This window comes from Apium graveolens, chromosome 6, assembly GCF_009905375.1.
Source record: "Apium graveolens cultivar Ventura chromosome 6, ASM990537v1, whole genome shotgun sequence".
NCBI classification, from domain to species: Eukaryota; Viridiplantae; Streptophyta; class Magnoliopsida; order Apiales; family Apiaceae; genus Apium; species Apium graveolens.
The window spans coordinates 38,358,338-38,373,159 of NC_133652.1; the positions used below are offsets into that span (position 1 = coordinate 38,358,338).

Consider the following 14,822-nt stretch of genomic DNA (forward strand, 5'->3'; position numbering starts at 1 on the left):
GGCGATATCTCAATAATGACATATGATCTATTGTCGTAAGAAAACTCAATCCGTGTTAAGTGATCATTCCAAATTCTTTCAAGTCTATTGCACAGACTCTCATTATAGCTTTTAGCATTAGAGCCTTTGCTTCTTAATACCCATTCTTTTCCAGTTCGTAATCGTTACTACCTTCCGTTCCTAATATTATAATGGTTATACTTTTGCTTGTTAGCGTTCTATAACCTTTTAATAACCACGTCAACCTTAGTATCACGAATGTGTTTCCATTCTGAATACCACCATAACTTTACTACTCCTTTTAGCTGCTTCCATCTTCGAAAGCTTGATCCATCATATAGAAGTAAAGGAATTTGTTGAGAGATCACTATGATCATGAACACTTGTTACATTGCATAGTTAGTGCAGAAGGTGGCCAGCCTTTAGTACTTGACAAGCAATTAAACAACATGTGGTATCCTACTAGGCTTCTATCACACAGATAGATAGTCATTCGGCAATACCTCCCCTTCTGGAAGGGTTGTTCTTCTCAGCTTACATGAAATGAAAAGAAGAGAAAAGAATGAACTGAAGAGAATTGTATATACGTAAAAAAATTTATTGCCATAAAATATCTGGCTTGGAATCTACCTCTGAACTATAGAGGTTTGTCATAGGAGAATAAAATATATATGTATGTATATCAACATCAAGTATTATAGCATCGTATTTCACATGCCTAAATATTTTTGCTATTCCGTCCATCATTCTATGGACCCATGCTCTTCCTCGAGCTTATACACAATCACCTTTGAAACTCCCTCGATATCGAAAATCGAATCTGGGATCTCATTCTAGACATCATCGTTACTAGAATTCTATGCTTGCATCGCAACCTTCCTCGTATAGTAATACGACTCTCTATTGATAAGAATGAATAGATATTCAATAGGTAAATAATCGACCTAGTTTTTCTATCAAAGATAACTTATACGTCAACACAACCTGATTAGTGGTACTCAATCTCAACATCCATTCCAATACAACTCTCACGGTTGTAATCAGCTCATTACTCGCAGAATCATTGCTGCATTACTATGGTCCACCACTGACCTACTGTCGTCATTCACTTTCCATGAAATCTTAATATCTAACCATACGGAGTCCATACATGTCGTATAGAATTCTTCTAAGGAGTTAACATAATCACCATTCATAATTCATGAAGAACACTCCAAATTCTGACGTACTTTCATGATATGAAGCAGATAAAATTGCAGAAGAGTTTTAATCAAAGTAACGATAGCAGGTTAATACCATTCTTAATCATATGCCTTCAATAGAAGACTTAACTCAAAGGTTTGTTTGGTCCTTTTTGAAATATGGTCCTGGCTTATTCTCAAGACAGTACCTTCTGAGATAGATAGCTCGCTCATGGCGATTACACGAATTAAATCTTTACCAACTACTATTACGGTTGGGTATTGCACAGTCATCAGAAGGAATGTCAATCTTCCAAACCATAATACAACCTTCACAGCTTTAACCATCATCACTGTATTCCTTTGCCACAAGCGCCTATAATTATCCTCTTACCTTTAAGGTGTCGGCCACCTCTTTGGCCTTTCCTGATAGAAAATTTTCCTTACAGTCAATGTCCTTTTAACCACCTTCCAACTAAATTCTCTACCCCATTTCAATCACTGCTTATGTGAAGATGTTTTCCTTAAAATCTGATGAGTAAAAAAAAATATCACCATTTTTCCATAAGTTATTGCCTCAGTCTTTAAAGGTTAATCACTGTCACGACTGACTCTCAATCATACTTAGAACATCTTTCATCTTAGGTCCTAATTGCCCTGAACAATTTCGACCTTTACTGGTCCGATCCATACTTTCTCGTGGTTTAACACGTGCCCCACTTGGCATCATTATAATTACGTCATATTTCCTTTATCATAATTTCTATTCTTGAGAATTTTGAATATTACCTTTCTCCTTGTAAAACCTCTAAGGTTATCCTTGAATCGTTCCTCCTGTATTCCCTAGATACAGGGCATATCAAGATACCATTTATTAATACCAGAATCATTGTCTATATACTTCTGAAAAATTTCTCCACTGATCCTTAAAGGTTGTTATTACCTTAATCCTTTCCAATTCATACTGTCAAAACTCATACTATCCCTATTAAGGGTGAAATGCCAACCTTTATGCATTCCCCTAGGATTCATTTTAAGTTACCGATGTTCTATCCTTAATTCCACCTTTAAAAAAAAGTACATGCATCCTTCCATGGACAAATCAAGTCATATATCCCTGATAAGGGTGTCTTATTCAATCATTCCCATCCAGATAGTCTATACCAATTTCACAATAGCATCTTTATTCAAACTGAGGTCAACCCATATGGCCTTTAAAAGATAACAATGGTTACCCGCTTTTCTTTCCTAATTTGGTAATGACAACAGGGATGTTCTAGAAGATATTGGTCGTGTTCAACGTGAACTTCTTCTTAATTACTCCTCATTTACTTTTGTTATTTATCTCAACAGTCATCTCAATTTTGGGATATCTTTCATACCTGGCGTCTTCCTTTCTGGGTATCAAGCCACCGGTCTTACACTTCACATTCTTGAAGGTCACTTCCTTCATCCAATTTTCCTAATTTCTTACTTCCTTGTCTCCTCAGTCTATCCGCGTCTCATTATTTATCCTTCGAACTATCTCAAGGTTTCCTCGAATCCTCCCAACTTACAGGGGATAAAATATATGTATCTCTTATGCCTTCAACCATCAACTTTAACTTATGGTGAATCACCCTCATCCTGACGAATACATACTTTTCTATTTCTATTGCTACGAGTCTTTAGGGTTTCCTCATACCCAACTCCCTTATCATTCCTCAAACTCTATTGCCTTTATATTCCTTTCCACTTTAGTTTCTTTTTATTTTCCTTTCTCTTATCATTATTTCATGAACCAACACAACATAAGCATTAATTTCAAACATCCCGTCATTCTGGATTCGTGTCCTCAGAACGAATCTTGACAACTTTTACAACTTAAATTCATAATTCATCATACTCTTCTGCCTTTGTTCTGGCTCTAAAGCTTTTACACTATCTCCATAACCTTGGGAAGTACTTTCCTGAAAACAATTGACTGAACTTAAATCAGTTTATTATAATCTCTTGCTCCGTGCCTTCCTTTGCCTTTCACCAGCGGGTGGCCTCTCTCTTAGGAGGGTAAGTGACAAAAACAGTCTTTTGTGATTCGTCAATCATTTAGAATCTCAAATGATTCCTATATTTCCTTTAGCCAGGCTCTTGCCTCGACTGGGTCAGCTTGTTCCTTGGAACTCTGAGAGCTTAGCGACTTAAAGGTCCTGAAAGAATTTCACACCACATTGTTTCCTCAAGGTGGTGGTTAGGGGTAAAAGTATAAGTTTTGTTTTAGGCAGGTCCATGGATTGCCCAATAGGAGTACCATTCTGGTTCTTTCTATCTTGCTCGACTTTTTATTTCCTTAGTATGAAATGTTTCATCCTTCTCCCATACTTGGGGTTATCTTATACGTTAAAATCCTCATTTTCCACTCCACTATGTTATGGGTTCCTTCTATCTTGATGGCGACCTCCCTGACTATCACGTTCAGGGTTTGCTCTAAATCTTATTCCTCAAACTAGCTTTCATCTAAGTTTTCATCTTTAGGCTCTTGAATATTTGGAACCCAAATTCTGTAGGAGTACCTCATTATACCCTTATCATCTTTCTCGGTATTAATCTTTTATCTAATTGTTGGCTCTCTGCCTTCATTCATCACTTTTTCTGGCACCATATGTTCTTTTCCGATAATTCGGACTGTATTGCAATCTCAAACATCTCTTCGGTACTGGCTCCGGTTACCTTCACTTCTATTTCCATTTTCTCAAAATCTCTTATAAACTCTCTCAAAGACATTATCATCTTGAGTCTCTCCTTTTCACTAAGGGCATCAGCCACCACATTGGCTTTCCCCGAATGATAAAGAATCTCATAATCGTAATCCTTGATTAGCTCTAACCACCTCATTTGGCGCATGTTGAGCTCTTTTCTGCGTGAAAATGTACTAGAGCACTTATGGCTTAGGTAATTCTCGCACTTCTCTCCATACAAGTAGTGCTTCCAATCTTTAGGGCAAAACTATTGCCATGAGCCCAAGCTCATAGGTGGGGATATCGAATTTTATATTCCCTTAATTTTCTTGACGCATACGCGATTACCTTGTTGTGCTGTATAAGAAGCACCCTAATTCCTTATGTGAAGCGTCACTACACATCACGAAATCTCCTTTTTCCATCCGGCAACGCCAACATAGGGGCTGTCACCAACCTTTTCTTTAGTTCTTAAAAGCTGTTCTCGCATGTCTCTATCCATTCGAACTTCTCAGTCTTATGAGTAAGTCGCGTTAAAGGGGCTACTATCTTTACAAACTTGAACGAACCTCCGGTAGTGACCAGCCAATCCTACCTCTGGTAATTCCCCTAACCATGGTCATCAATTCCTCAGTGGTCCTTTATTCATTCTTGTCAGGATCCTTCACAGGATCCTTCTCAGCGATAATCCCTTCTAGGAAAACATCCTCAACCGCTACATCCTCAATATGAACATCATCCCATCCCGTGTTAGGACGCTCTATCGGATTCATAATCTGATCTCCAATAAGTAATAAAACATCATCGCGTTGTTGCTCCTCAACCTCAGGGTTCGGAGTCCCGCTACCATATACGATAACGAACTACGCTTCTATCACGATATTTATAAGGGTTCCCATAAGGGTTTTAACTGTCAGTACTACGTTAGGTAGTCCGACTATGAACTTGGCAAGAGTTCTTATTATCTTAGTGAACTTATTATCTTAACGTCACATCATCTCTGAGGTTTATAACGCTTAGCTCTGATACAATTTCTGTAACATCCCCAAATCCGGGGTCGGGGATCCGGGTTGTCACGAGTTCCATTTCCCTTAATAACACATAATCTTAATAAATAATCAACTACTCTGTGTTGTGACCCCACAATAAACACACACACCATAAGTTATAATCTCAGAGATGAATATTCAAAAATAATCACAAGTCGTTTTATTCCACAATTATATGCCAATACACCTTAAAAGGGTTTCTGAATAAATTTACATTTCTTTGCCATTATTACAATTCATATTATACATAAGTCTGGTTCATCAATAGTTGAAAACCTAGCCTATTGGTAGCTCCTACCTCAGCTACGGCGGCATCAACGCTTCCAGAAAACTGCGGAACGTTTTTTAACCGCTTGCGAATTGGAAGCTTGGTCTTGTTCATCTTTTCTATCTGTTGTTGTGTGATGAAAGAAGAAAGCAAGGGTGAGCAACAAGCCCACCAAAATAATATGTATAATAATTAACAATATATGAGCATTCTCATAGTACTCATGAAAGTCTTGGTCAAAAGAAATGAACCAAGTTTGATATCTTAATGCGATGAAGTCGCAAAATATTCAGTATATATACATATATACTTTTCAAAATATTGGAAGTCCTCTTCCATGCATAATACACACAGAGTTCTAGTGTATAACTGTATAAAAATATCGTTGCAAGGTGATCTCATATATCTAACCTTGTCTCAACGTTTTTCTGAAACCTTTATCATTCATAAGACAATCATTAACTAGATATAAGTTTAAAAGATGAAGTTACAAGATACTCCAATATACTTATATCTTTTCCGAATACTATTTGAAATACCATCGTTCAATGTATAAATAGTTCATCCCATAGATTAAGCTACAAGACAAAACTTGTATAGAATCAATCTTTAAAATATCATCAAAATAAAATGAAGTTACGAGATACTTCATTTGATGCAAACATCATTTTGAAAACTTGACCCTGCCAACACTCAACAATCGCCCAACCGTAGCCTTTCTATCGAAGTGCTCTGGGTAGTGTTGCAGAAATATCCAATTGGATGATGAACTCATTACGGGAGTTTGTCGCGCCAGGAAGACCACTTACGATGATCAGTCGTAGTAGTGCAACCCCACCATTTTCTACATGTAGAGGAGAACCTGTCGGATTTACTTGTCAACCGAACACTGGACTCCTAAGGAATGGACCGTCTTAGCAGAACTTCCGGGCCATTTGGGCCAATATAATAAGGTTGGGCCGGCGCCACTCGACCACTTACGCCACTCCTAGTTCAGATGAAATCCATGACTCTGAAACGTAAAGCTCGTCCCCCCTTTCCCCAAGTAGAAACTTATTGATACGGCTCCACCAAGAAGTCGTATCTAGTTGGAAAGGAAAACTCACCAATATTTCCCAGGCGATGCCTGTTAATGGATTAACTTGTTCCAAGAATTTTACTTCCCGAGTGTTGGGTAAGTAATCAAAAACTCTTTTATCAAAACAGCAACCTTGTTGTGAATATAAAACACACCACAGAGCCGGATCCCTCAGGTTTTGAGCGAGTATTTAAATCCCCTTCTAAAGGAGGATCTTAAATATAAAAATGAGTTTTGGGATCCGCCCTAATCTTTAAAATCATTTTGAAGACTCGAAAACATTTTTAAGAATGTTTGGAGTGATGCTGATTTAACAAAATAAATCAGTCCCAATATATTAGAAAATATCTGAATATTATTATTTAAATAATATTCCCATAAAGAATAATTTTTATAAAAATAATTGAAGTAAAAGTTTTAAAACTTATACTTGCAATGAATATTAAATAACCAAAGATATACTTATACGAAAGTACTATCTTTATTTGAATAATCAAAAGTGAGTTTGATTATCGACACATTATTCTTTAATAAAATTAAGAATAATAATTAGTAAATAATCGGAGTCATAAGTCCTCGAATGAATATTCAAAATAATATTCATTAATAAAATAAACGGAGTCATAAGTCCTCGAATGAATATTCAAAATAATATTCATTAATAAAATACACGGAGTCATAAGTCCTCGAATGAATATTCAAAATAATATTCATTAATAAAATAAACGGAGTCATAAGTTCTCGAATGAATATTCAAAATAATATTCATTAATAAAATACACGGAGTCATAAGTCCTCGAATGAATATTCAAAATAATATTCATTAATAAAATAAACGGAGTCATAAGTTCTCGAATGAATATTCAAAATAATATTCATTAATAAAAATAAAGTTATCGAATAAACCTTATTCGATTCATAGTTTTGAAAACTATATCTATATATATATACATAAATATATATAATATACTCGGGAGCATCGACTCCCGGTTTTAGAAAAATGTTCACCTTTGGGTCCCCTGTACTAAGGGTATATGTAATTACTGCTTATCTATAGCATAGGTATTATCAACTGAATCAACAGATATATGTATCAAGAATACGAAACAGGCATGCATATATACCATATCACATGCTACAATATATCGCAAGAATTTGCTAATTTAACCATCATGCATCTATCACAAGATAATGCATATACATATGTATACATACAATAACAGTATAACGGGTAGAAAACTTGCCTGAGTGCTCCCGGATAGACTTAAGCTTAGAATGAGTCCGATAACCTATGAACAACAACATAAGTCGGAATTAAACCCCGGTCGCTTAAGAAACTAGACTTTAACCAATTGAACCCTAACGTTTGTTTTAGCGCTTAACGAGTCACTTAAGTCGCTCGTGTACCCTCGGCTCCACCATTTTTAATAAATTAACCATTAAGGATTTTAAGGCGATTCTTTCGCGAGTGCCTTACGAACTGTATAATACACTTCACATAAATGTTTCTTACTCCAATTAGTCCTTTAAGGTCTTTAACCTATGTTTCAAAGTAAGGCGAGTGGTAACGGTTCGTTCGCGAAACGCCGTTACTTAAAACGGTCATTTCTCCTAAACCGTATATCGGATTCAAACGAACCACATATCAAAACGAAGCTCGTAACATGAACTATCTAATCATGGCAATGGTCAAAACCTAACAGTGAGTTCTCGGGTCCTGATGTTATGAACAAAAACAGTCTAAAGTAAATCGGACATTATGACGGCTATGTTTATGCGATTACCAATTTTTATCCTACTCCAAATCAACCACCAATGAACCACAATTCAATCATTCAACCTAACTCCATTCATACAATGCTACAACAGCCCCAACAACTCAATATTTCCAAATTTATACTACTTCCCCACATGAACTAAAAGCTTTACTTAAGTTTTTTTTTAACTAATCAACAAGATTTACAACTCCAAACACATCACAAAACCAACCAATCTCTAAATACACAATAACCATGCCTCTCATGAACCATACCAAACATACTAACTCTAATTTATACAAAAGTAGGGTTAGGGTATGAGATTATACCTTCCTTGGTGAGTAAAAGTACTAGGGAGCTTGGAATCACCCTTGAAAATCCTTACCAAAGCTAAATCTAAACAAAAACACAAGATCAAAATTTCAAGTTCTTGAAAAATACTATTCACCAAGAACTTTGATGAATTGATTAGCTATGATAATCATGGAATCTTGAGTTTAAACTTATGGCTCATCTAAGTTATGAATTATAGAAGTTAAAGAAACAAACCTCTTGAATTATGAAGGTGTGTAGCTTAAGTTTTGAAAAATTTCCCTTGCTTTTCCATGGAAAAGCCGAGAGCTTTTTGGATGAAGAAATGAAATAACTTTGTGTTTTGGTGAAATGATTTGTTGGTTGGTTGATTTTGATTTGTTTTTTTTTTTGTTTTATTACCTTTTACCATGGTAACTTTTGTGTGGTTCTAAATTAACCAACAACACACTTGCTTTGGTCATGCTTATGTCACCAAGTGATGTCACCCTCCCACCTTTGTCCTCTTCTTATTGGTTTGATGACATCATCCTCACTAAACTCTTTGATTAGCTTCTAATTACTTGGCTAATGACCGCTGATCTGTTATACGGTTCGCTTAACTTTAGTTTTCGTTTATCGTTTGAGGGATCATACCCGGGATCTTATTACTTAGGTTTCCTTAACCTTTCTCAATACATTATATTCCTTTTATGATCCTCTCATATAATCCTTAAATTTAAATCCTTTTTATTCTGTTACCTTATACTCAATTCTTTCTGTATCTGGTAGATTTCCGGGAAAAATCAAAGTGTTCGGATTTGGATTCTGACGATCTTTACATACACTTATATACCACATAGAGTACTAATAATATCCCAGAAGATCAATAAAAGAACCCCTACATAGTATGGCATGAAAAATTTTCTTATTCAGCATAATCAGCAAAACACTATTTATAAGGGTTTAAAAAAATTCCAAAAATTGGGGTTATTACAATCAGCTTCAGCCATAGCATAAACAAAAGCTGTAAATCCACTTGTTTGAGAATGCATACTTTCAGACGCTGTAGATGCAGCAAATAAGCCGGCAAAAATAGTACTTTTTGTACTCCCATTGTTGCTTGAACTGCTACTGCTTGTAGTCAAGTTAGCCATCTGGACTAGTGTCAGTGTGTCATCTATAGTCTGTGTTGACTTGGAAAAGGACCCGTTTATTTCATATCTATGTAAACTTTAGGGGTTTATGGGTGCAATTCCAAACTTTAAGGTCTAAAAGGTACATTTTAAACTTATTTGAATATCGGTTGGACAATTACTGAAATAGCCCTGTCGATTTCTGAACAATCTCGGGTCAAGGGTAAAAAAACATATTTTGGATATCTGAGAGCCGAAAAGGTACGTTTTCAAATTTTAGGATTTTATGGGTACACAAGTGCAAACTTTGAGGGCGAAAAGGAGCCATTGTTTTATCATAACTTGCTTTTAATACACATTGTTCTAGATAAATTGTGCAGACAAAACACGTGACTAGTTTTTTTTTTTAGTTTTTGTGTTTGAGATTCAATATCCAGTGAAGGAGTGTCTTTACATTATTTTCATGTCCCAACAACGACACTCGTTTTTAAAAAAAATAGAGGAGAATTTCATTTTCGATTACAATTTTACAAGTATTAAGAAAAGAGGACGAAGATTTGTAAATAATCCATCAAAAACCAACGAAAGTACTGGGCAAAACAAAACAAAATCAAAAACCAAAGATCGTAGTTCTCGAACGAGCAATCGAAAAGATTCTGGAGCGATAAAAGCAAACACTTGTAAATTAATCATCGGGGATATGAGTCGGTGATTGGAGCTCTGTCAATTGAGTAATCACTAGATTTATGAGTAACCCTCGAACTAAAATTATCGGTATGCAATGGCAGTGCTTCTGGCTCAATGTTACTCGGTAAAAAGAAAGCAGGCTCTGAAGGTACTTGAAGAGTGAGAGAGAAGCTGTTCAGCATAAGCATTACTGCAGCCATGGTAGGTCTGTTTGTAACATTTTCTTGCACACATAGTAATCCGATGTGAATGCATCTTATCATTTCGCGTATTGATGCTGAATTATTATTTATTAGTATTGGATCTAAAATAGTAGATGCAGTCCCTTCTCGCCAATTCTTCCAGGCCTGAAAGAACCAAGTGATCTGATCAGATATGATAATTGCATTTAATATATGAAAATGATGCATCAATTCTGTGTACAATATCCAACTTACAAAGCTTGCAAGGTCCTCAACATTATCACCATTTCGAAAGCAGTTGTTTTTCTGACCACTTACTATTTCCAGAACTAATATGCCAAAACTGAATACATCAGATTTAACCGAGAATTGCCCATGCATTGCATACTCTGGAGCCATATATCCACTGCAATGTACAAATATAGTTGTCGAAAGAAATTAGTTTTACAAAGCTAAAGAAGGTAAATTTATTGTTAGTTGATATGATTCTTATGCTTTTGGACAAAGTGGTAAAAATTGTTTAGAACACTTACTATGTTCCCACAATTCTATTTGTAACTCCTTGAGTTTCATCCAAATTGAATAGCCTTGCCATGCCAAAGTCTGCAATTTTAGGATTCATCTCTGCGTCTAGCAAAACATTGCTGGCTTTTAGATCACGATGGATAATCCGTAGTCTAGAATCTTCATGAAGGTAAAGAAGTCCCCTAGCAATCCCACCTATAATCTTATATCGTTTTTCCCAGTCCATAAATGAACGCTTCACTGAATCTTTAATATAACCAGTCACGAGTCATGATTCAAACCAATCAATCTAGGATCTTAAACCTTTAACAGAAACGATAGGTACTAATTTTTGAAAGATTACAGAAGCTTTATACAGATTAAAACTGGCCATCACCAGAAGCATTCAAGGGGATAGTAACATACCAAATATGAAGTGGTCAAGGCTTGCATTAGGCACAAACTCATAGATAAGAAGTCTTTCAGTTCCTTTAAAGCAGAAACCAAGGAGTCTAACTAAATTTCTGTGTTGCAGCTTTGCCACTAATATGACCTCGTTTTTGAACTCGTGCTGTCCTTGACTTGAACCTGCAGAAAGTCTTTTAACAGCTATTTCTTCACCATTTTGAAGTGTGCCCTATAATAATGAACATTTAACACGGAAAATAATTATAAGTAATTGTTTTACAAAGTATTACCGCGTGTATTGTGTTGCCTCTTCTGATAAAGAAAGGCATATTCCGCTTGAACTCTATTCTTACCTTATAAACAGCTCCAAATCCACCTTCTCCAATTTTATTGCTATCTGAGAAGTGATTTGTAGCAACCTCAACAGTACCGAAGTCATATTGCAAGGATTCGGTGCTGTTTACATCTTCCATTTCATCTGAAAAATAAGGCACAAAAGAATCCGAGAAGAGGTTAAACCACCAATCCAAATTCGTCTTGTTTAGATATATACTAACTTGGAATTTAGCTCGGGCAATACATAACAAATACTAGTAATCTCTGTGTACTTAATATGACGCTCCAATATCTACCCATGTTTCAAAATCTTTAGCAATGGAAAAACTGAAAAATTCACTGTGATAGACATGCGACATAACACTTACTTTGCAATCCCCCGGTAGCAGTCTTCTTCCTTCGCTTTCTTTTAATGATGCAAACCAGAAGAACCAGGAGTATAATAAAACCAACAACGACAGCAACAATAATAATTACCGTTTGCGTTTTATTATTGCCTTTCCCAGCAACTATAAAAAAAATTATAAACATTACTTGAGGAATATTTGTTATCGTCCGAACAAAAGTACAATGAAAATTTACAAGTTTACCATGAGGCACCGATGGTGGTGTTGGAGGCAGCTGCGGCTGTGGAGCATTGGTTGTAATCGTCTCGTTGTAAAACCGTGCATACTCATACCTAAGCCTACAGCTAGGTTTCATCATGTGGCATCCTAATCCATAACAGAGTGTTGAAATTTCTCTGATAGCTTCATCAAGACAGTCGCTACACTGCGTTGAAGATAAATCAGGGGTGCACTGCAAAAGTGCGTAAATTGTCAGAAAGTCAGGGCCACTTATATTTCCCGTGGCAAACTTTTGTTGAATAGCTTGTCCTCTCAAACCCTCCACCAAATCTCTAAGGTCTTTATTGTACTGAACCTGATTAGTTGCATTATTACCATTCACCAACACCCTAGTTGGCTCTGTCACTAGCTTGTTAAGAATAGAATTATTTGAGTACCTTAACATGCACTCATAGTACCACTGAACAGCCTCCTTTTGGTCAGTACATTGCTCTCTTAGATACTTGGTTGAATCTTTTATGCAGCTTCTGCAGATATCAGGCTGAACGTCACCTCTACAGAGAGCGACGGTGTAAACTCTGTCAGAGTCTTGGCCAAAGGAGGCATTGTAGAAACCGGAGTTGCTAGTGTTTGCAGCAGAGTAGAGGTTGGCTAGAGCAGTATCCAGGTTTTTACTGTAAATACCACTACTTGTGTAGTTACCATTAACTCCACATTCGGTGACTATAATAATGGAATGACTAAGATAGATATTGCAAATGAGAAAACCAAAAATTATAATTGTTGCAGGAGCTGTCATTAGTATCATTGTGTTGTTAATCTTAGTAATCTCTGGGGTTGTAAGTTTGTAGCCTTCAGAGATTCTAATTGAAGAACATCTTATTTTTGTGTTAAGACTTAAGAGCCGACGTATACACTAAGATGATTTGCTAAAGGAAAAGTCATATTGTGCGTGGAATGTAATTTTAAATAGAAAGTTGAATGTTCGTCGAAACGTGTGAAACAATGTTTAAAAACAGTGACCAATGTAATTAAAAAAAATGAGTTTAAGCAGGAATATAAGGTGGGTCAAAAATCAACCGCAAACAGTGGTACTAAATGTAATAGCAAGGGGATATGAACATTGTTGTGTGAGTGTGACATTAACAAAACTACTACTTTATTTATTTCCAGTTGTAGCCTGCAGGTGTCACAGAAAAATTGTTAAACGCAGGGTGCGTGGTTGATGTGTGAACGTCTATCGAGTAGAGATGTACAAAAAACCCGGACCCGAAAATTTAGCCCGGCCCGGTCCAATCCGGTCAAAGTCCGGTCAAACCCGACCCGATCCCGACCCGGGCTTAGGGCCTTAACGAGCCCTATATTTTTAGGCAAAGCCCGGCCCGGTTAAAAACTCGGGCTTCGGCCCGGCCCAGCACAATTAAAAGCCCGAAAAAGTCCGGTTAAAATCTGATTATTCTAATATATTTTCTTATATATTTATGAATTCACATTTACTATAAATATAAATAATATTTTAAACACGCATATATTTACATATTTGTGATTAATAATATCATTTATATACTTCATTGCATAAATAATAAAAGAAGATATAGTAAATACACAATAATAATGATAAAACATATTATTCTATAAACATGTTTATTTTTTGCCGAACTTAAATGTTTTCAACGAAGTAATATTTTCATAAAATATTCCATGTAAACTAATACATTTTTACGATGATCTAGTTGCTAACATATGTAGTCTTCGGAATCTCTAATAAAACTCGATCCAATTTAAATTAGAAAAAGCCTGGCCCGATCCGATCCGGCCCAAAAAAAGCCTGATTAGGCCCGCCTCAAGGGTCCAAACTGGGCTCTGATATTTTCGGAAAGCCCGGCCCGGTCAAAGTCAAAGTCCGAAAAGCCCGGTCCGGCCAAACCCCGGGCTTTTTAAACCCCGGTCAAAACCCGGCTCGGAGGGCCTTTTGTGCATCTCTACTACCGACAGTGTTATAGATTTCGGAAATCGGAACTATTCGGTTGAGGTACCGATTTACGATTTATCGGACGATTTTTATAAAATCAGATGATTTATCGGCGATTTATCGGAAATCGGTCAAATCGGATCAAAATTTTGACCGATTTTTGAGCGATTTATCGGCGATTTTTAAAAAATCGGCCGATTTCTACGGCAGAGACTACCGAACGGAGGGAAATTATGTCCGTACTCTTAGAAATTGTACTAGTTGATTACAAGTGGTTTGCCAATTACGCGCTTCACCCGTAAGAGCATTTTAGCATCTCCACTCCAGTGGGGTCAAAATGGAAATGCCATGTAACATTATATTTTTATTATCTATCCAGGAACTCACGGGTGACAATTAAAATAACCACTTTTTGACATCCTTTATGCCCTCTTAGATTATAGATAATGTTATATGTTTTAATAAAAATATGTATAGTTATATCTATTTTAAATTTTGTTTGACAAATTTATATCCTAATTGTTGAATGTTAATTGTTGGACTAAATTTTGATAAAAAAAAGTGTCAAAAATATAATAAAAAAGATAATAATATATTAATATTATCAAATATTTTGTGTGTCCGAATCTCATGAGTTTACTTCATTTTAATTATTTTATATTTATTAATAATAATGAACCTGATGGATACACG

The 14,822-nt window shown here is 36.0% G+C and overlaps 1 protein-coding gene across 2 annotated transcripts; it reads right to left on the reverse strand.

Annotated features, from left to right (window-relative positions):
* Positions 1-9,945: 9,945 nt before the first annotated feature.
* Positions 9,946-13,068, reverse strand: LOC141663700 (cysteine-rich receptor-like protein kinase 15). 2 transcript variants are annotated; one of them, XM_074469491.1, is made up of 7 exons: positions 12,182-13,068; positions 11,960-12,100; positions 11,609-11,733; positions 11,274-11,484; positions 10,877-10,973; positions 10,599-10,749; positions 9,946-10,508 (listed from the first exon to the last, which is right to left on the reverse strand). In XM_074469491.1, exons 1-7 carry the CDS (start codon positions 12,963-12,965, stop codon positions 10,164-10,166), a joined length of 1,854 nt encoding a protein of 617 aa, XP_074325592.1. In that variant the 5' UTR covers positions 12,966-13,068; the 3' UTR covers positions 9,946-10,163. The 2 variants fall into 2 exon arrangements, with proteins under 2 accessions (XP_074325592.1, XP_074325591.1); XM_074469490.1 differs by having other exon boundaries at positions 9,947-10,508; positions 10,877-11,114.
* Positions 13,069-14,822: the final 1,754 nt, after the last annotated feature.